This window comes from Plectrocnemia conspersa, unplaced genomic scaffold, assembly GCF_051122295.1.
Source record: "Plectrocnemia conspersa isolate PC_06_02 unplaced genomic scaffold, ASM5112229v1 ptg000007l, whole genome shotgun sequence".
Taxonomy (NCBI): Eukaryota; Metazoa; Arthropoda; class Insecta; order Trichoptera; family Polycentropodidae; genus Plectrocnemia; species Plectrocnemia conspersa.
Window position 1 is genome coordinate 5,937,542 of NW_028277171.1, and position 22,886 is coordinate 5,960,427.

Below are 22,886 nucleotides of genomic sequence, written 5' to 3' on the forward strand. Positions count from 1 at the left end.
CTGTGAATCTTTCGAACCATCATTATTCACCAAAAAATATTTAGATGAAGTTCTCCAGCCGGCCAGAAAATTGGAGAGCACTGTGCTTCATGTGGATTTTTTTTGGAACGCATCTTTAAATTTAATATGAAATCAATGTCTTCATTTACGCGGTTTTTTAAATTGTGGCGACCACCCATTTAGGCACATTTAGAAGGGCGATTGTCTCATTGTTAATGACCGTGACCAAAAACGTTCATTCATTAACAATGAGACAAACATCATGGCACAAGAGGGATTTCTTTTGACCACACAACACGGGTCGTTAAGAGAATCCCTTTTGTGACAAAACGGTACGGACGCAATCAGTCACCACAATGCAAACCCTTTCCGAAGAATTCGAAAGTCTGGAGCCAAGCAAAAAACTGGCTTTCGAAATACACATCCGATTTCTCAAATTCTAAGAAGCCACTGCAGCGATTGGCTAGGAGATCGATGCACAATCGCGATTAGCCAGCTAGCGTGCATCCTCCTAAGGATATAAGCCCGGACTCCGGCGAGGAGAGGGCAGATGGTCAGGAGACGGTCCAGGGCAGACGGAAGAGACGACTGAGGCATGAGACAAGAGACGTCACCAGCAGAGCCAGCGACGCAGACAACCAGAGAGCCAAGATCTACCAGCATCGCTCCAGAGAAACCAGCAACGCGCCCTCACTGACAGACCTGCAGATCACACCTGACACTCGCCGCACGCAGCCACAGAGCCCTGAGACATCATCACCTGCACACCTTTATCGCAAGACACGTCACGCCGTTGGCCACGAGGTCAAACACCCCTAGGGGTACGCCCCCTAAAATATATGGGAAACTATCCTTTGAACTTGTATGCGTTCCTTGCCTTTTTTTACGCGGTTTCCATTTACGCGGTGTTTGGGAAGAACGTATCTACCGCGTAAATCGGGGAATGGATGTAGTTTTAACATTGCCTTTTTTAAATCAAATTTTTAGTATCGCAAATTATATATTTAAAGCAAAACTTTGACTACTGTTTATTTTTTTTTAATAAAAAATAACTTAAAATATTTTATATACTAATGAGTTTTAAAAACAAAAGGTAAAGTTCTAGGCACAAAAACCTTTAACAAAAACATAATTCTTATTATTATAACGTATTTATTGTTGCTTTAATTATGTTTAATTGTTGTATTAGCTATTTTAGTAAATAAATAAATTTATAGTTGTAAACTAATAGTTAGTTGTATTTTTTTGGAAATGATGCGCGATAGATAATGTGTTCCATTTTGAATAAAAATGACTATTGTTATGTAATGGTCGCCGAAAATAGTTTGACTTTCAAGGTGTAAACATATTTCGTGAGTGTCTAAGAAGCGATGCAATTGGCCCACCAACATCATCATCTGTGATTCGCCAGAGCTGTTTTGAATTAGCAATATATTAAAATATACGATACTTGGTCACTGATACATTAAAATTAATTAAATTGTATTTAAAAGTTCAAGTTAATTTAATATGTGCTATACCTTAAACATTCACACTATTAGTCTAACACACCATCAGTATCCTGAGTCACAGGATTATACCTCCTTTTTCAGTCACAGATCAATATATAACAAGTATTAAAAACGTTGGTTTAACTTCGTATATAAAAATATACACTTAATTACCATATATAAGAACCGCATTAACAATAACGGTCGTAAAAGCATCAATCAAACCGCGAGTTTTGTGTCGTTACCCACACACACGCATAATGGCTCGCTTTGGAAACGTTTCAGATTTATTGAATGCCGCGTGGAAATATTTTCAAATTGCAATTTGGTTACAATCCGCTTAGGGCTTCGGAATAAATCCTTAGTCGCGCTCCGATACTCCCGCCGAGTTTTACGCAGAGGTATGGGATAGACGGTGGGGGCGGAGAAAACTCTCAAAAAATTCCTCTGCCCTCGAGGGATGTGCTGAATTCATCAGGGCGATATAAGGCGGCGACAAATTACTATATCAAAGGATAAATACGCGTATATTATGTGCAACGTTCTACAAACACCGAGCTAACTAATGCGATAAACGAGGATAACATCGCCGTTAAATTTTACTTTAAAATTAAGCGTAATCGAGATACAATGGCGTGTAAAATAATGCAGTATGTGTTTGTGAACATTAGCGAGCTATCAATGAACGATAATCGTTTTATAAATACTAACATTACTATATCTTCTTCCTCTGGTTCCATATTTAAACGTAGGCGACTATATTTATTTAGACTACTTCGTTTGAGATGGATTTCTAAAGCATGAAGTTCTGACCGCAGACTTCTTTAAAGAGTTTCTTGAACTAGTTTAATGAGGACGCCTGAGTAGACTCTATATGAACAATATTACATATATATATATATATATATATATATATATATATATATATATATATATATATATTTCTAGGAGTCGGAAAGTTCAAAAATAGACAGAACTTACCGACGCGCTACGTTCAATGTCAACGGACCAGACGAACGCGATACGAAGGACAGATCTGAACAACCACATGCTGGGCTTTGCCCACACCGGATGTTCATATTCTCAATTTTCCCCTGAGGATGGCCGGGCGAATCTGGCCGAAACGTAGGGACCATGATTCCACACGGAATCAAAAAAGTACGCGGAGTAATCCGACTCCTAGAAATATTAACCAAATATTTCTCCGCGAAAACGCATTCAACCACATATATATATATATATATATATATATATATATATATATATATATATATATATATATATATATATATATATATATATATATATATATATATATATATATATATATATATATATATATATATATATATATATATATATATATATATATATATATATATATATATATATATATATATATATATATATATATATATATATTTATATAAAATAACTACTCTACATTAATTTAAATTAGCTTCAAATATATCCATATATAATCGTGATAAAATAAAATAATAAAAATTGATGATGTATTTAAATATAATATAATAAATCACAAAAACAATTGCTTAAAGTGACAGAATTTAACTTAAAATTCGAATGCTAGTGTATGAAGCAATGATTTTGTGCAAAAACGTGTTTATTAAATACAAAAATTCCTACATATTGATCTCTTCACCTGAGACTTTATTTTTTTAATTTAAAGTTTTGTGTTTTCACATAATATTGTAAATAAAATACATAGACAAATAATTAGTGTTAGGAATGTAATATTAAAATAATCAAAACGATAAATATATTATTTATATTATATAATAACTGATGACATTTCAAAAAAGAACATTGCATCTGTTATATAATAATTGTATTGTCTGTTTTACTTTGAAACATTCTGTATTTTTTTAAAACAGCAATCCAAAAATTAAACCAATTGAGAAGCGCGTGATATACATACGAACCAATTTTTCGTCGTTTTAACTAAGTTTTAAAACTCGTTTATCAAGAGTATATCCACACATGCGAACGTGGCAATTCGCATGGCTTAATTTGCAATCGGTTTTTTTTCACCACAGCGAATACTAGAGTGTTTATGGTAGGATAGATCGGTTAACCCCTCTCTCATCCTTTGCTAAATATTTCATTCGCGATGCTGGGGACGCTCTGGGAATCAAAGCGAAATCCTATTTGTGTTAGATATGACGTTCTTTATTATACTAAAGGGTGGTAGGATAATAATGGTTTAACTAAAAAATACCTAGGAAAAATATGGCGTAACGCTTATGACTTTATGACATTGTCTAAGGCAACTTGTGTTATACATTTTGATATACTAGTATCATATATTTGTGGTACTATAATATTCCAATTAGGAAAAATACTTGTATTTTAATATACAATTAATTAATTGGATAATTAAAATTTATAATTATGCCACAAATAAATATATAGCTGCGCAGAATCTGATGAGTATTAATAATTCATCTTTCATTTGTAAGAGAGATGCGTGTTGTATAGAAAAGTAACTAAGAAGCACGAATAGTTAATAAGCACTCAATGATACATTATCTGAAAATCGAATGAATCTTACAGTATTCATGTACTATACTACAAACAAGTAATCTGGAAGCTATTCATTAACTTGCATATTTTTATGTTTATTAAATAAATAATATTTTTTTATTAGCATTTTATATTTATGCTATTATGAATTACCCTACCTAAAATATAAGCTAAGTGTTGCGCCAAAATTTTTGGATTTGTCAAGTGTTCCGTCGCTGAAAAAGTTTGGGAAACCCTGAACTAGACAATAGTGGAATCACACAAAAGCCCTCGTTACAACTAAAACTAAAGGGTTCCTATCAATAACATAAATAAGGAAACAATATATTACCGGGAGACAAAAATCCCCGTAAGGCCACAACATTCCTGTCGCACAATTCGCCCTCGGAGATGTCCGTCAAAATGTTTACATATTCCGTTGTCCTAAGAAGCGAGTGCAAAGATTGGTTGGACGATCGCTGCATTATTGTGATTGGTCACCTAGCTTTGCAGCCCTGAATACATAAGGCTGGCCTCCAATGAGGAGCAATCAAGACGCCCGTACGGTATGGACGCTCACAAGCTGAGAGAGACTTCACAATATAAGCATCACAACAGAGAAAAATCAAGTTCCACAATAATGTCGCTACCACAAATCAGAGCTCTGAGGATCTTCTCCGGACATCATCCCTGCGCCAGCTTCTCCACCACCGCTCGGAGAATAACGATCTCTCCCATCATACTCTGTCGCAATATGTAATATAATCTAATGAAATTCTCACTTGCTTCTTTACTGGCTGTAAAGTCACACCCCTCAGGATTAAAATCTCGAAAGTTTAAACAAAAATTTAAAAATATACCGTAATTAAATGCAGACTTTATAACTAAGTAATGTTTAAAACCAGCAAATGACATAAAATTTTTACTGTCTAAAATATATGGCTAGTAAAAATAAGTTAATTGCGTTATTTATTATCATTAAAATGTATTGCCATTACGTACAAAAATGCGTTATTATTATATAAAAAATATTATTATAATATTAAAAAGTGTCAAAAAATAATATTATTAAGACCACTTGACTAGCTCAAAAGCACTGATTTTAAATATGCAGTGACCGTGAGAAAGCACTCGTCGCACAAATCAATTAAAATCAAAATGCTGTAAGTCTTTACGACTTGATAACAAGTGCAACTGTTTTACTGACAAGTGTATTTTTACAAGACAATCGAAGATTACGAGATATTTTAGCTACAAAATCCATATGTCATAGTTCAGCTCGACCTTAGGAGGGAACGGAATTATATGAGATGCAGACAAAGCAAGAACATAGCGTATTTATAATTATTACACAAATTGTAAGTGTTTAAAAAAAATTTAACATTCAAGTAAGATAAATTGATTTTTTTTATTTTAACCTTACAACACGCAAGTCCAATGCGTTACAACAGAGTGAATCTGTACCAACTAGGTAAGTCAATCAGACATGAATACCTACAAGTAAATATAAAAACCACCTGAATTTTTATTCTGAGAATCGGTGACATTTATATAAGCAATTATAACCTGTTATGTGTATTATAATTTATAATCAATTTTATGTGCAACTAGGGCTGAGTTTTTTTAAATAAAAGAGCGCATTTTTATAAATAAAAATTTGAGTATGCTACCGTGGCTCGAACCCACTGCATTTAGATTAACAATCAAGACCATACAAACTACGCTATTTCAACCTTAATTTAATTGTACAGTAAAGTCTTAGTGTTGGTCTGTAGTTAAAAAGATTGCCTTCTGCAAGCAAACAACTTTTTTTGGACGACTTTATGGGTAATTTTTACTTATTTTGTTCTAGCTTAATCTAGATTTTAAATATTTTTAATACCATATTAACTTAACCATTGAATACATGTTGAAAACAATTAATTCGTTCAGCAATATTTATCTGATTCGGTCCTTACAAATTCAATAAAATTATTTACACTTTATATATAATACTAAATAAATAATAAAAAAAACATAAAAAAATATGAAGGCTTTGGTCATTTTCAGTAAGATAATGTAATATTTTAAATGTGGCCCCGCCATTTCTATTAAATATGTATGTACATAGAATAAAGAGTCGCTATGTTAGGTCACCCTTGTTTCGATTCACATTCGCACGAAATAAACCTTAGAATCGGTAGCTTCCTTTTAAAGATTAGTGTCCGAAGGAACACCGGACCGAAAACAGAAATCCGTTTATTTCCGGCCCCATCGGACACAAGTGGTACGTGTGCTGCACACTACAGGGCAGGATTTGTAAGGATTTGGACCGGGCGAAAGTCGAGAGCACGAACCGGTCTTATTTGTGCTCCTCTACTGCTATGACTGTGTGTCACGGCAGTCTGCCAAATAATTGTATAATCAAAACATGGACACTGGGTTATGCCGTGCGAGTAGAATACGGATGCTAGACCGCAAGGCGGGTGTCCTTAGCAGCGTCTTTAATATATAATTGCCTATCTGGGCTCATAAGTGTGGTGAATTTCAATATAGAGCCGACACATGCTTAAATTCTTATGTATAAGACGTTGCTATCTGGATGCCGTAATATGCGATAATAATGAATAATTAAATTTATTTTTTAAAGCCTGGTAATTATTTACATTTCAATTAGATTTTGGGTACATTGCCAATGCTTACGAATGGCAGCCGGTCAAAAAAGCGTGCGTCAAATGAGCGCGGTCATATAAGCGCTGCGTCATAAGAGCGTTTACCAAAGTAGCGCTGTAACAAAATAGCGTGCGTTAAATGCGCAGAGAGACATATGAGCGCTTTAAAAAAGAGAGCACGTCATAAGAGCGCAAAAATACTTGGAGAATATCAATTAATGAATATTTTAGGAATTAGGAATATAAAATTCACGAAATATAGGCGGTAAAGTTAGTATTTTATGTGCCAGAGCATAATGACGATTAAAATGATTAGTAAATGAAAACATTATTATTTATTAATCATTACGTACATACGAAAGTATGGCTGCCCATCTCCATACATACCATATACATTAGTGAGATTAAGATTACTATAAATAATACTGTAAAATTTACAATATATGACAAAATACCCACATAATTTATCCATAACTAGCTTTGAATATCGCCCCAATATTCTTAGATATTATAATTTGGAAGATAAAAATAGACATAAAATCTTGTGGTTTTTAAGAAAAATACTAAAAATAATCACTAAAATCGAATAATTCATTTTTTTGCAAAACAAGCACTACAACATTTTGAAACAATGCTCAATGAAAAGAGCAGATCTCCTAAAAAGACCAATTGACAATTATACATTAATTTCAGTGGAAGAAAAAAATTGTAATTTTTTATTACAAAACCCGATACCTTGGAAATATGAAAATACTGTTATTCCCTAATGATATTTGAAATTAAAACCATATTTGGACATACCAAAATATTTAGGAATTTACTAAAACAGTTTTTAAAAAAAGAATTAAATTTATCATAAAAAAATGATTACATTAAAAGATAATTCTAAAAGTTGAAACTTGTACAAGATTTAATATTGGTAGAAATAGTCTTAGCATACTAAATGCTCTTGCTGCACTATCAATCCAGAAAGTGTATAAAATAAATGAAATTAAAAATTAAAATGAAAATTATATAAAAAAAATTGGTGAATTTACAATTTTAAAAGGGGACCATATATACTTAAACTTATTTCAGAAACAATATTTTTATTTGGTTAAAAATAATAATAATAAACTATTATGCTAATCTCTCTTAGTAAATTGATTAGTGTTTTTATAAATCGATATATTATTCTATAGTTTCGGGTCTCTGGGTATCTGGACAGTAAATGGATCTCTTGGTGCAGAGGTACATATTATTATATTAGGCTGACAATATTTACTTGGCGCACCAAACCAATTAATTGTCATAATATTTAAGATTTATTATTTGAAACAAATATTGGCATAATCCATCTTGTTTTAAGTGGTTAGATATCATTCCTACTACTATTACTGTCACAGTAATAATAACACGGTTAATATCAAATTGATCGTCACTTCCATTATTATATCGTCATTCGTAATTATATGGATAATTTGTAAAAGTAAATCAATATATGTATTTATAAATAATTAAATAGAGACTACGTATTATTATTTGAGTTGGGGCTAAAAATGTCGATAGTTGTCAATCGCTGATTTGAATAGTGCGAGCGAGATAACGAGCTCTGCTTGCATCTCGCTCTTTTTTTCTAATCGTTTTTATTTGATAATAGACACACAATATTAAGTAAGAATTATGCACAATTAGAGCATATAGTCCCGTTTCATCCCATATCATAAAAATATAGATACCCATTGAAGGAAAAAATCAGTTTAACAGGAATAATTGACGACGTAAAACTGTCAAGTAAGCGTTATGTGGTCTTAACACGGCTCGCTCCGGCCATGTTCCGATTAAAAATTTTACAATAAACTTACACTCTTATTGAGTAATTTGCATTAGTTAAAAATTGAATCTTATATATAATTGTTCTAAGCCGCTTCCGCTTCCGGACGCGCATAACTTTAAACGAAACATTCTCCGTTCAATTATCTACTCTGTAAATCGTATCGCTTTGTATTAACAGTGTGTAACAATACACGTAAACAAAGGAAATATATTTAATTATAATAATAAATAATATTAAAAATTAAAATTGAATTTGTTCCGATTGATTTTCGAGCCGCCGGTAATGCGTTCTGTTGTTTCGACCAATCAAAAATAAGCATTCAAATATTCAAATAGCTTCGACCAATGAAAAATAAGCATTCAAATTCAAATAGACAGTACCGTGACAACACTTTTAAATAATTATTATTTAATAATAAAATTTTGTTACGCGACAATAATTTTCATTAATTCGTCATTTGACTGAATAAAAATGAAATATATACATAATGTGTTGAGGATTAGAAGAATACATTGATTAAACTAGATAAACAATCATAAAATAATCTTCGTAATGAAATTTTCAAATTATGAATTCCCGGCGACGGGCTCCGAGGCCTAAAAGTGAGTTTTTACTTTTATAAATAATCGGATTGCAAATTAACTAGGTGTGTTATAACTATGAAAATTAAATATATACATAATGTGTTGAAGATAAGAAGAATACATTGATTAAATTAGATAAACAATCATAAAACAATCTTTGTAATGAAATCTTCAAGTTTTGAAATCCCGTCGCCGGGCTCCGAGGCCGAAAAGTGAGTTTTACTTTTATTTTACAAAAACATTATCATTGCTTTCCGATTTAATACATATATACGTTAGATTTTAAGAATTTTAAATTAACCAGTTATGTTTTAAACATGAACGTGTAATATATCCTTAGTATGTGAGGATTGAAAGTTAATGTCGATCAAATCGGCGCTGTCGGACAGCTTATAAATGTGTAGTTTCTTGGATGTTATCTAATAAACGACATTTTACAATGATTATAAATATGTGATTGCATACCTGGAATAATCGATAGCCAAAATATCTAAGAGTGGGTTATTTTTAATTCCGATGTGGCAGAATAGGTACAATTTTTGTTCTGTGCCATCATTCCTCTTTCTGAATAGCCAAATTTAAGATATTCAGTTACATCAAACTTATGTAGTATGTTCTTTATAAAAAGATAATACTTGCTGACAGTGACTTCAACGTGAGAAGATTAACTCTTTGTTTATATATACCAATTCTACGTTGTAGCCATATAGGTCATCAAATTGTTCCATCATTCCTTCTGAAAAATAATTAAAAAACAATAAGACTCCTATCAAGAGTAAACATTGAACACATTATTACTACTAATATAATCCATAAATTAAATTTAAACGACAACCAAAGAACACAATTGATGGATGTACTGTAGAGGATTAAACACGTAGATTGGCATCTTTTCATCTTCTACAAAATTGTCACAATATGTCATATATTTTTTATTATTACTAGCATTGTAATATGTTTAATTAACTTCGGTATGTATACCTTTAATTGCCAAATCACCGCTGTTTGTATTTTAATATTAGATCCTGGAAAGTCAATAGTAATTTTGTTAGAATAACCGTGTTATATTATTCATTTATAACTAAACGCTTACTGGCACACCCGCAATTTATAGTTTTGTCTATAATTTCAAATGCTGCATCACTTGAATCATCTTCAATTGTCACTTTGTAACAAAAATGCCGCGATTATAACATATTTCTTGCCAGAGTGACAGATGAACTGTCAAAGCAAATTTGGGAAGTCCCGCGCTTGAGAACGAACTAAATTGATTTTAACGAGCGAAATTGATTTTAACGAGCGAAATTTATTTTAACGATTTAAATTGTATAAAATTTATTAAAATATGTATAAAAATCATCAAATACAAAAAAAAATGTTTTTTAAAATATTTTTTTAGTTTATAGATTTAAAATATAATATAAATAATGTGGATATGTATTAGCTTCTCTATACAGAAAAAATATGTACCTAAATTTTGGCAAACGTTGGCAATTTAAAGTTTTAGTTTTTAGAGAATTTTTAAAACTTTGCTTTAAAAATATTTTAAATAAAAAGGGGCAAAGTTTCAAAATAAGTACTATTCATTACCAACCAACTACTAAGCGCACGGTATTGCAAAAATCCCTCTTACTGACGCCTTTGAAAGTAAACTACACAAAAATGTATAACACTAATTTAAATATTTTTTAAATTAAAAGTTTCAGAGTAAAATTTCAAGATTTATTCAAAATATTTTTTTCAACATTAAAAATATTTTTTATTTTATTATGGATTTTAAATATTATTAATTTATTATAGATTTTAAATATCATTAGTTTATTATTAATTTTAAATATAGTGAAAACTTTTTACACTCATTAATTATTAAAATATATAATGCTGCGCAGAAAAACATTTACTTTAAAAAATATGTAAATCGAAATATTTTTTAATCAAAAAAGACAAAGGTTTCAAAATTATTAATATTTTTAAAACGCACTTTTGGTCTAAAGTAACAGATTAGGTGCTTGATATCTTTAGTTTATTGTTTCTTTCTCATTAGTAAATGTAATTAAAAACTGACTTTTATATTTACACATAAAACATAGAAATATTTTTTTTAAATTATACAGTAACTTATGGTGTCACCAAAAAACTTTTTTATTACGAAAATTTAAATTTATGATATAATTGTGTTATGCAGCGGTAAAACTGGCACTCAAACACATAAAATACGCTAAAACACAATCAATGACTTATAAGCACTCACATTGCACTAACTATATATGATCGATTGTGTTGTAGCGTTAGTAAGGTGTAACAAAATATTTTATCATATCAGTAATATTTTTGAGCGGATGTGTAACCGATGCTATTTATTATTATTATTATTTATTAAACTGTAAATATACTTTTAAATGATACAAAATGTTACGTTTTAATATTATTTTTTATGTTGAAAACATTTTGATATTTTTAGTTTTAATAATATTTAGTAAAGTTACAAACCTATTTAAAAAAATATTACAAAGAAATCTCTTTGTAACGAATACCGAAATAACAAAATTTCCAGTATAACGAATCTTTAATTTGTCCCCGAAAAACTTGCATACAAAATGTTTTCATTATAACGAAGACTGATCTCTGTATAACGAAATATTTTGATCCGAATTTAAGAATGACGTTGCAACTTTACACAATATTTCTCCAAATTCAGTTCGTTCTTGACGTGGTGTGTGACAGATGTGTTCAAAAGCGACATTACAGGTGTTTCGCTGACCCTCAAACTTTTTTTATAAAACATTTTTTTCACAAATTTTATTGTTTCATACAGTATCCCTAAAAATGGGCAAAAAACTATCTGTCAACCTTATAAGAGGTTATTTTGATGTTGTAGTAATGTGATAATTAAAAATAAAATATATCATCTTCCTTACGTTCAATATAACGAATTTTCAGTATACCAAAATTTATTCATTGGTTCCGTGAGCTTCGCTGTATTGAAATTTCATAGTACAATTTTTAATTTATTATTATCTAGCCAAGTTTTAAACCTATTCATAAATGATATACAATATTTAGATTTATCATTAAATATCTAAGTTTCAATATAACGATAAAATCTAACGTTGTAAATCTAATAAATAATATAAAATGTTTTCTTCTGGAAATATTTAGTCAAGTTGTAAACCTGTTTTCAAATGAATTAAAAATGTTAAGTAGTTTTTTATAGATTGAACTATTTTGTCTATCATTGAAAATTCTAAATAGTAATGTCCAATTTGAACCATTTAATTTTAAAAAATATTTTTAAAAATCAGAACGAAGCAAAAATTATATTTAAAACCCAAAAAGTTGAGGGTCCGGTATTCGCACACTCGCTAGCTATCGGTACCTCACGATAGTGAGGTACCGACAGCTAGTATTACTAAAATGTGTTTACCACAAGTTTTTCGACCATTAATAAATTGAAATTGGCAAAATTAGCTCGAGCACAAAGCCAAGAAATGCATTTCAAGTTTTGAGTGCAACGCTTGGAATACTCGAGTTAGTAGCACAAAGGGTTAGACATAAAATTAGAAAGACATTACCTAGTAAACCGCATGATGCATAGAATTGTAAATATCGGCGTCAATCGGCGTCCCTTACCCCGCGAGGCCGGCGGGGGAAGAACGCGTCGCATCGCGTCGGATGCACATCGCGTGCCTTGCATAGTAACAAACACTAATTTTAATTATACACTACTTAATTCTAACACATACACTAAATTACACTATCACTTTATAATTAAAAACATCGAAACGGATATTATTATAAAAAAAATATGAACGAGAACACTTATTCGATAAAAATGTAACAAAAGAATTTATTCGGCCGTTTACGACCGAGGTCGCGTAGCTACTGGTGTTTTTTTTTAATATTTCTAGATGCATCCAGACAATTCAAGGTTATGCTTCATTAAAAATACGAAGTGTCATTCACCTCAGATTGCATTTGTCTAGTTTTAAAATATTTATCTCTAATTCGAATTATTTTAATGCAAGTTGTTTGTTTATTTTTAGAAAATCTATCTCTCATTCAATTTATTTTAATGCAAGAGTGACACAAAGGTCACCTTGTGTTGTTGTTGCTGTTGACCTTCAAAAGTATAATGTCGATGATTTCAACTTTATTTATATGAAAAATATTATTAAAATCTAATTATAGTTAAAACATTAATTTTGCCGAATTCAATTTAATCATATTGTATAATTATCAAAAAGGGAGTTACTTACGATTTTTTAAATACTAAAATTAAAATTTAAATTATGTTTACGATAATAAGACTTAAAGTAGTAATTGGTGAATCTTTATGATTCTTTTATTAGTCTGATATTTAGTTTTAATGTGTTATTACTAGAGACCTAAATTTTTCGCGATTACGATTAAACTATTTTTTTGTGAATTTCGTGTTCCTTCCATCAATTTCTTAAGCCGAAGGACCCCAAAAACCAGCTGCGATGCTGTGAAAATTGAATATTATATTTTATTTATCGCATATAATTAATATACCTGCCCTATAACTGTACGCATTTATTGCTAGTCGAGTCGACAATTATTTGTCAATTTAATGAAACATTACAGAACAAATCTAATGATAAATTCAAAACCAGCGTTTCATTTTAATAAAAATATATGTATATCGTACGTATGGGGATGGGGAGCCATACTTGAGTATGTACGTAATAATTAATAAATAATAATGTTTTTATTGACTAATAATTTTAATCGTCATTACGCTCTATCACATAAAATACTAATTTTACCGCTTATATCTCGTGAATTTTTATTTTTTGAAATTTCTCACAATTTAAATATATTTTGTATACCTAATTCCTAAAATATTCATTACTTGATTTTCTCCAAGTATTTTTGCGCTCTTATGACGTGCTCTCTTTTGTCAAACGCTCATATGGCTGTCTGCGCATTTGACGCACGCTATTTTGTTACAGCGCTACTTTGGTAAACGCTTTTATGACGCAGCGCTTATACTGCAGCGCTCTTTTGACCCACGCCCATTTGTCCGCGCTCATTTGTGACGTTGCCCTTACGAATGTATTTGACAGCAGTCTACAAACGTACTATTGAACTATATAATATTATGACTATCTATACGCCAACTAATACTACCATAGCCTAGGTGAGAATTTCTTCACTTTTTATTCAGCTCATTGCTAACCATGAATGAATTTTTTTAATCTGTCTAATTTTTTTTATTGATTTACCCTTTTTAAACCCACATTATATTTTTAACATTTTCTCGATAGGCGTTGTAAAAAATAAATTTTAATACTTAAAGAAAGCGAATATTACTAATAGGTACTAAGTGTAATATACTTATTTTGCCTTTAAAATCATTTTACATAATACGTAATCCTTACATAAGCTTTTTCGACAAAAATCTATATATAGTCATTGATATTATTGTTTCAACCTATCGTTTTTAATAAAATAATAGATCTCTAATATATTATTATTAAAGTCTATCTCTCATTTATTTTTCGTATTTTGTATATAATACATTGTGATTTTATGTTATATAATATTAGCTAATAATATTTCAATATGTATTGAATAACAAAAATATTATTATCCGGCTTAGCTTGAGATTGTATTATATAATAAAAAACATATATGCTCAAAGCCGTATTTTATGTGTCATAAATATGATATAAGACCAATATTACTCTGTCGATCTTATAACGCGTAAGTATAATATCTAAGAATATCTATCTACTAGTACTGCACTTTCATATAATACAAGCATACTGAGTTTGAATAGGATTGAACCAAACGTTTCCATTGAATACTATAATCTGCTCTTTCTCTGTAATTTCAATGTAAATTCATAGCAATTACGTGCATTAATAATGATATTCGTAGCTTCAGTATTTTAATAATTAATAAATACTCGAAACTCATTTATAACTGAAAAATCATGTATTAAATAAAGTTGTACAGGTGGCCCTCGACTTTCGAACGTTCGACTTTTGCACAATTCGCTATTTCGCACATTTGAAAAAAAAAACAATTTTTTAAAATTTTTTTAAAAAAACGTTCTGATAGCGGTGAATCTTTTGCTTCAATCGGACATTCGTATGATACAAACAGGTCTACGATATGTTCAATTTTGCAAAATAAAAATATAATTAAAGAATACGTATAAAATTGTGGAAAATAAAGATATATTTCCACAATCTTTAATGATATGTTTCCAAAAAAACACAGCAAAAAAAAAACATGGATGAAATGGAAAATCTTTGTCATCGTAGATCGATGACCAACATCAAAATTATGTCTCTCTGAGTATTTCAATTATTCAAGCAAAAGCTCTTAGTTTGCACAAAGATTAGAAGGATAGATTAAAAAAATATTTCAACACGGTTTTTCAAGCAAGTAACGGCTGGTTTTACAATTTTAAAATGAGGTATTCTTTTCGTAATAATAAATTTACTAAAGAATCGGCTGATGCGGATAAGGATCCTGCAAAAGAATTTATTTCCTAATTATCCAAAACTATTGAAGATGTAGAATATTCCTCTAGCCAAATATTTAATGTAGATGAGACAGCTTTATTTTAGAAAACTCTTTAACAATGAAAAATATTAATGAAGCCTTCACGCACCTTGACAATTTTTTAAATATTATGAAAGATTGTGATCCCAATGGAGAACGCATATCTCAAGTGCGTGGGGCGATCAATAAAAACATAGCATGTTATAAAATACTATATGAAGAAAAGAAAAATAATAGAGGAAAATAGTTAACTCTAGATAACTTTTCAAAGGAAACACCCGCAAACCCCACTTAAACGTGTCTCTTAGACATCTTATATTTACATTCGTACAACATTCGTACACATTTTCAGGAACCAATTATGTGCGAAAGTATACTCTTTTTCTATTACTACTATCGATTATAAGCTGTAAACATAAATAGCAATGCTTCCTAACAAAATAAGTAAACCATGACTTATTCTACTGAAAAAGTTTTCTGAAATAACACAACTCATCACAAATAACACTATAAATGTTTACAGAGGTGAACTGAAATAAATTTCCAGTGAAAATTTTATGATACTGAATCAGAAACCATTTTTAATTTAACAAGTTTTTTACTTGTTAATAAATTTACATGATTTTCGGTGTAATAAATTTAATAATATTAAATACCTAACCAAAGTTATTATAATACCTTAATCTACAACATTTTTAGTTTCATAAAATTATTATCTTACTCTAAAATATTAGGGTAATTATTTAAAACGAAAAAGCTGTCAAAATCCTCTTTACTGATCGGTTATTTTTAATTTTAGGATTTTTTTTAAATATTTTACAAGTCCAATAAACGACAATAATATTTATCCGGTAAAAATTGATAAATAAAGTTAACGCAAAGAATTTTTGCTTTGTAAATCTTTGCTCACAGTTAAGCCAACATCAACGGAAAGCGAGCACGTATTCTCAACGGCATAAATATTCACTGCAGAAATTATTGATTTTCTGTGTATATGTATATAAAATTAAAATTGCGTTTTTTGTAATTAAAGTAACATATGTGTCGTATGATATATACCAATATATTTCAAAAATTGTTTTTCGCTATGATTTTACCGATAAGTATAATCTTAACTCTCGGGAATTTCCTGTCGAGATTTACAAATAGTGAGGCATTTGCATGGGTATAATTTTAAAGTGTGACGCTTGGACTTCTTATCAGTTATTAATTAACGTGAAACGGTAATTTAAAAACACAATTTCTTAACATTGCTGCTTAAACTGCTACTAATATTTAATAAGCAATCCTCATCAAGATTATTCTTAAGCCAACTGTATTGTTAGAGGACCAGATTATCAATGCATATTTTAATATACTTTTAGCTAAGAAGTTTTAACAATATTCAAATGACAGATTCTTTATGACACATCCTCCAAAAAGATATTTTTTTTAGTTATGTCCTCTTGAAACATAAGAAATCAGACCCAATCAAAGAGCATTCCCAAGTCTTTTAAATTGATGCATATTATTAACATCTAGACTTTGTCACTAAAAAAACATATTTTGATACTTTCAATGCTTCAACTCTAACTTAACCTAAAAACCTAATCGCAAGAAACAAGATTTAAAAATAATATAGAGATAAGGACCCAATATTTAGTTCACTAGAAACACTTAAAAGAATCCCCAATAGCAATTAATGATTTACTTTATCAAACTCAAGAATGAAGTGCATTCGCAACATAATTCGTGAAGCACGTCATATTTGATACAGTGGAGAATAATTGCTAATGATAATGAACTAAATAGCGAATAATCTATAGTTCTAAATGAACTTTTTCTAACCTATTTTAAAATATCTGTGACCGTTTTATAATACAAACATATATTAATAAGTCGATAAAATGCTTACCCATTTATCACCCAGGTATCTCACTGTGCACGTTAGATACACAGGCTGTCCCAGCATCACAGAGACGTCTACTGGCGTCGAGTTGTCATACTCCGGCGTCGTTTTGAGTCCCAGTCCGTTGACCATGCCGTCTCTCGAAGATTGATTCCACGAATATCCTGCGAAAGACGAAATAAGAATTTAACTTAATAGAAGATTTGAACAACCATCGGAAATCTGTCGTGGAAAAGAGTAGCAAACACTCCCCGCTTCCGGTGCAGGCACAGGCCTCCGGAAACCACCCTCTTCCATCTATAAATTGCATCATTTCCCGTCTGCGGTCCACGACAGGCTTTCTCCTCTTTCGCCCCTATCCTTTTTTCCGCGCATCTGTGCTCGAAAATGCCGAATTTTTCGCATCGCGGCACAGAATCTAGATATCTTGTTTCGAAATAATAAATACCGAGAGAGAATTGTATATATATTGCTAATATAAATATAATTAGATTTTAATATTCACAAATTGTTTACTATCTTAAAAGTTATAGACTTAGATCCAATTGAATTTAAATTAATATAATAATTATCATACCACATTTTAGCACCGCTCATAATAAAAAAAACTGTTAGAAACTCTTTTAAAACCACTTTCCAAAGCTTAACGGACCGATTGATAGCTCAATTTCGTGCAATATTACTACGGATATAACAATAAAATATCGAATTGCGTTTCACATCTGATCGACTCCTATTTTTAAATATAAAACCTTATAAAACTTTTATCGTCCCCTCTAAAGTTTTTCTTAGTAGTTCACATAATTGTAGTAATGGATTTTCTTGTTCACATATTTATTGGCCCTCGCTCTCTTTAAGGTGCCACCGTGATCTAGTAGCCGACATAAAACCTTCTTTACGACGAATTAACACAGCTACTGCTTCCGATATCCAGCATTAAATGCCGATAAACTTTAATATACGATCTTATTTTTTTAACTCTTCACTCAAAAATGTTTGTTTTATAAAAAAATGAAACTGGCGCCGCGAGAAATATACGCTTCATTTACGCGTCCCGTCATCATGTGGCATGTAACAAATTAAGAACACTAAGTGTTTTTTTTTTCTTGTGAAATTAGCCTGTGGAAAGACATCTACCATGCGTGTTTAGAAAAAAAATCTTAATGACAAGCGAAATTCTCATAGGAGAGTGTGAATTAAAAGTTATTTTTAACGTGGGTGTATGTGCTGAAAACTTTTATTTAACATTTAATAGTTTATTTTTATCTTTGAATAAATTCTGATAGCAAAATATACATCCCAAAATAAATATATATCCCAATAAAATACACCCATACCTCGATATACGGCCGCTCTTTATACGGCCTTTCGCTATAACGGCCCTCTTCAATTAAGGCACGTTTTTGATTTACGGCCTAAAATGTTTCGCTATAACGGCAAAAAAAATTTTTTTCGAAGTCGATTTTTAAAAAAAATTAAAAATAGATTTAATTTGCATAATTTTAAAATATAAGATGAAGCAGCTAGCGCCGATGAGGCCGCATCTAAGGAATATCCCAACATTTTAAAGGGAATTATTGAAAGAGGTGGTCATAAACCTAAACAAGTGTTTAACGTAGACGAAACAGGGCTTTATTGGAAGCGAATGCCTGATTGCACGTACATTTCAAAAACCGAAAAATCTGCGCCTGGTTATAAGGTGTCTAAAGAACGATTAACTTTGCTACTTGGTGCAAATGCCGCGGGTGATTTTAAGCTAAAACCACTTTTAATATATTTGTCCGAAAATCCAAGGCCTCTTAAAGGACTAAATAAAAATCAATTACCCGTCATATGGAGATCCAACAAGAAAGCTTGGATGACTAAAGCTACTTTAGAGGATTGGTTAAAAAATCACTTTTGCACAGAAGTGAAAAAATATTTGAGAGACAATAACTTAAGCAACAAGGCTTTGCTAATTTTGGATAATGCACCAGGGCATCCTACTAATTTATCCGAACTATCTGAAGATGTCATGATTGAGTACCTTCCGAAAAATACAACAGCTCTGATACAACCAATGGATCAGGGTGCAATAGCCACTTTTAAGGCATTTTACCTACGCCGAACTTTCCGACAACTTATAAGGGAAACCGATGGTAAATCTTCAATTAAAACATTTTAGAAAAACTATAACATCAAGGATGCTGTTGACAGCATCAGTGAATCATGGAAGGAATTAAAAGTAACAACAATGAACCATGTTTGGAAAAAAATGGCCAGAATGTGTAAAAAGTACTGATGCAGAAGTTAATTGCCTTCCTGAAAGTAGGCAAAACATTTTGGATCTAGCACATGATCTCGACTTTGAAGGTTTGAACGAACGTGATGTGCTTGATCTACTTGAAGCTGATAGGGAACCCCTTTCATATAAGGAACTCATTCAATTGCAAGCAGAACCGGCATTTGATGAAGAGACAGAGCCTGTTGTATCCAAACAGCTAACATCAAAAAATTTGTCAAAAGCTTTTTCCTATTTCGAACAAGGAATAAACATCTTCCTTGAAAACGATCCTGACGTCGAACGTAGCGCTAAAGTTTCTCGAGGAATTAACTCAGCCATTAGCTGTTATTAATCACTGAAGAACGAAAGAGACAAAAAGGCAAGACAAACAACGTTGGACAATTTTTTTAAGCCAGGCCCATCCTTACCAGCAAAAAATGAGAACGACAGTGATCTGCAGGTTACCATTTCTTCATCGTATTCAGATTAAAGCCATTTAAAAAAAAATTATGTATGTATTCATACACATATTTTATGTAACGTGAAGTTGTTTCATTTTTGTTTATGGATTATTGTTGGTTTTTGGAGTATGTTATTATTTTATGTACAAATGTATGTACTTGTTATGTATGTATTTTTGATTTAAATGAAATAAAAAGATAAAATGCATTTTAAATGATAAACCATGTTACATATTTAACAAATTTGGAACCGATCCCATTGAATTTGTATGAATTTGTATTAGAATAATTGATTCGTTATACGGCTTTTCACTTAGCGGCCAATTTTCGTGGAACGTATCTAGGCCGTAAAGCGAGGTATGGGTGTATTTAATTGAGAAATACCATTTTTTAATTAATTATTTGTCATTTAAAGATTTTCTTTTAACAGCAAAATCAATTTCTTTAGATACAAAGTATGAGGCCATATTTTTATAATTTTCTTGGTGATTCTTAAAAACATGTATTTTATTAAATGAATCAAGTAGCACATCTGAATTAATAATAGTGAGTCATTATGTCAATAAGATTTTCACCATAAAGATTGAATGTGTATGTAAAAATACTCACTGATTTTAAATTCAGTACTTTTTTTTAAAATTAAAACAAAATTAATTCATACATTAAATACAAATGTCCTATGTGCTTCGTTACTTTAAATCGTCGTAATATTCTTCGTCTCAAATAATATTACGATGAACTCTTGAATATTCAACGTGACTGCTTGGCTAGACTAGTGCTTGCGATCGAAATGGAAACTATTTATTCCTGTATTTCATCTTTGACTATTTAATGTAAGTTAATGTTCAAGCTAAACTTTGGTGTATTCCAAGTCGAAAGCGAAGTGCTACTTCAAGAAATAGTGAAAATAAAATGAAACTTCAGAATTTTTATTTAAAATAAATTTCTATACCAACATACGGTCATTGAAAGTGTAAAATAACAGCAATACTAATGTCCCTCGGTTCCTAACATAATAAAATAATTAAAGCTAGTTTTGTTTTTATGAAGAAAAAAATATTATTATACTATTCTATCTGTTTAGTTATGCTTTTTTTTTCTAGGTTGTATAGTTCCAGCAATAATGCCATTTGTTTCACTACCTAATATTATTTATAGATAATTTTTTTACAATATCGTGTTTAAGTATTAATTACTTTCGTCATAGTTTTTGTTTTATGGTCCTTAGGGCATATCGTTAAAACGCCGTTTTTTGCAACGCAAAGAAAAAATCTATATTTTTGATGAATATATAAATTAATTCTGTACAAACTAATTTCTGCATTATTACCACAAAATAATAAAATTAAATTAACGTATAATTTCACATTATACTTTACGTCAAATAAAAAGGATGTAATTTAATTTCATTACTCATAATTGTTGCTTAAATAAACCGTTTTTATAAATAAACATCAATATATAAAGGATAACATATTTATATTAGATATTATATTTATTAGAAATAAAATCATTTGCACAATTTGTTTAAATATAATTCTAAACATACTTCAATGACAAGTGTTAAAACCATATAAAAAATTGGTATCATTATAAAAAATGAAGAAAATCGCACAAATTATTTACTACTAATTTGACGTAAGAACAATATTTCTTAACTTCGTTATACGTTATACGTAACGTGATCCTGATCACTAAAAAAATGTCTTTAAAGCACTAATCTGTTAAAAAATATTTTATGAGGTCAACACTATGAAAAGTAAGACTTCATTAAAGTCCTCATTAATTAATCTTGAAGTTACGGAAAATGTAACTTAGATTTTAGTAATGCAGCGTGAATTAATAAATTAATATTTAAAATAAAAATATTATATCATTATTTGCTTTGTGTAATAAATTATTTAATATAAAGCATTGCCGTTCTACAAAATATTAGCGTTTTCTTATTATATTTGTAGCGAGCGTTCGCCATATAAAATAACGTTTCTTTAAACTACCACAAGGCTGCTTTTCAAGAAAAGCTGTTTAGCTTTAAGGCGACAACACTAAAACGCACAGCTTTTATACAGCGCGTCGCCGAAGGTATGCGCCTCCTAAATAAATGTGCATAGTAAACCGTGTGCCCATTAAGTTGTTTATATGTATGATTTTTTATATTGTACATATAATATATAGCACTGTGTAGCTTGTTTGATTTTAAAATGACTAGAACTAGTTACTCAATATTCTGTAATATTAATTTAAAATATAAATCATACACATGCTTCTTTTATTATATTTTAAATTCGATTTTTATTTACTTAATTTACATTTTATTACACGTACGTCAAAATAAATATATAAGATACATATATATAAAAAAATAAAGCACAATACCTATTCTGTAATATATCAAGTATTACTTATAGCTCGACTTTTGTTGTATCTTGCATAATTTTACGTACAATTTTGACGAACGTTTTGATGGATATACGCAAACATTTCTCTCTTCGCATTTCGGACCGTAACAATGCCTCGCCGCTTCGCCCGAAGAAGATAAATTCTAATATTCGTTTCTCGTTTTTTTTCTTCCTCTCTTCTTCCTCGAATAATACGTCGTTTGCACATAAAGTTTGTCTAGAACGTTATCTGAAATTCGGACATTTATCAAAGCGTATCTGCGGAACGCCACTC

At 30.3% G+C, this 22,886-nt stretch overlaps 1 protein-coding gene across 4 annotated transcripts in view; it reads right to left on the minus strand.

The window, feature by feature from the left end:
• Positions 1-22,886, minus strand: part of LOC148233727 (zwei Ig domain protein zig-8-like) — a 130,619-nt gene that overhangs the window by 52,759 nt on the left and 54,974 nt on the right. For all 4 annotated transcript variants that reach the window (XM_088188564.1, XM_088188563.1, XM_088188567.1 and 1 more), the window contains exon 3: positions 17,496-17,653. In XM_088188564.1, the coding sequence (XP_088044690.1) occupies positions 17,496-17,653 (158 nt within the window). The remainder of the gene's footprint in view (positions 1-17,495; positions 17,654-22,886) is intronic.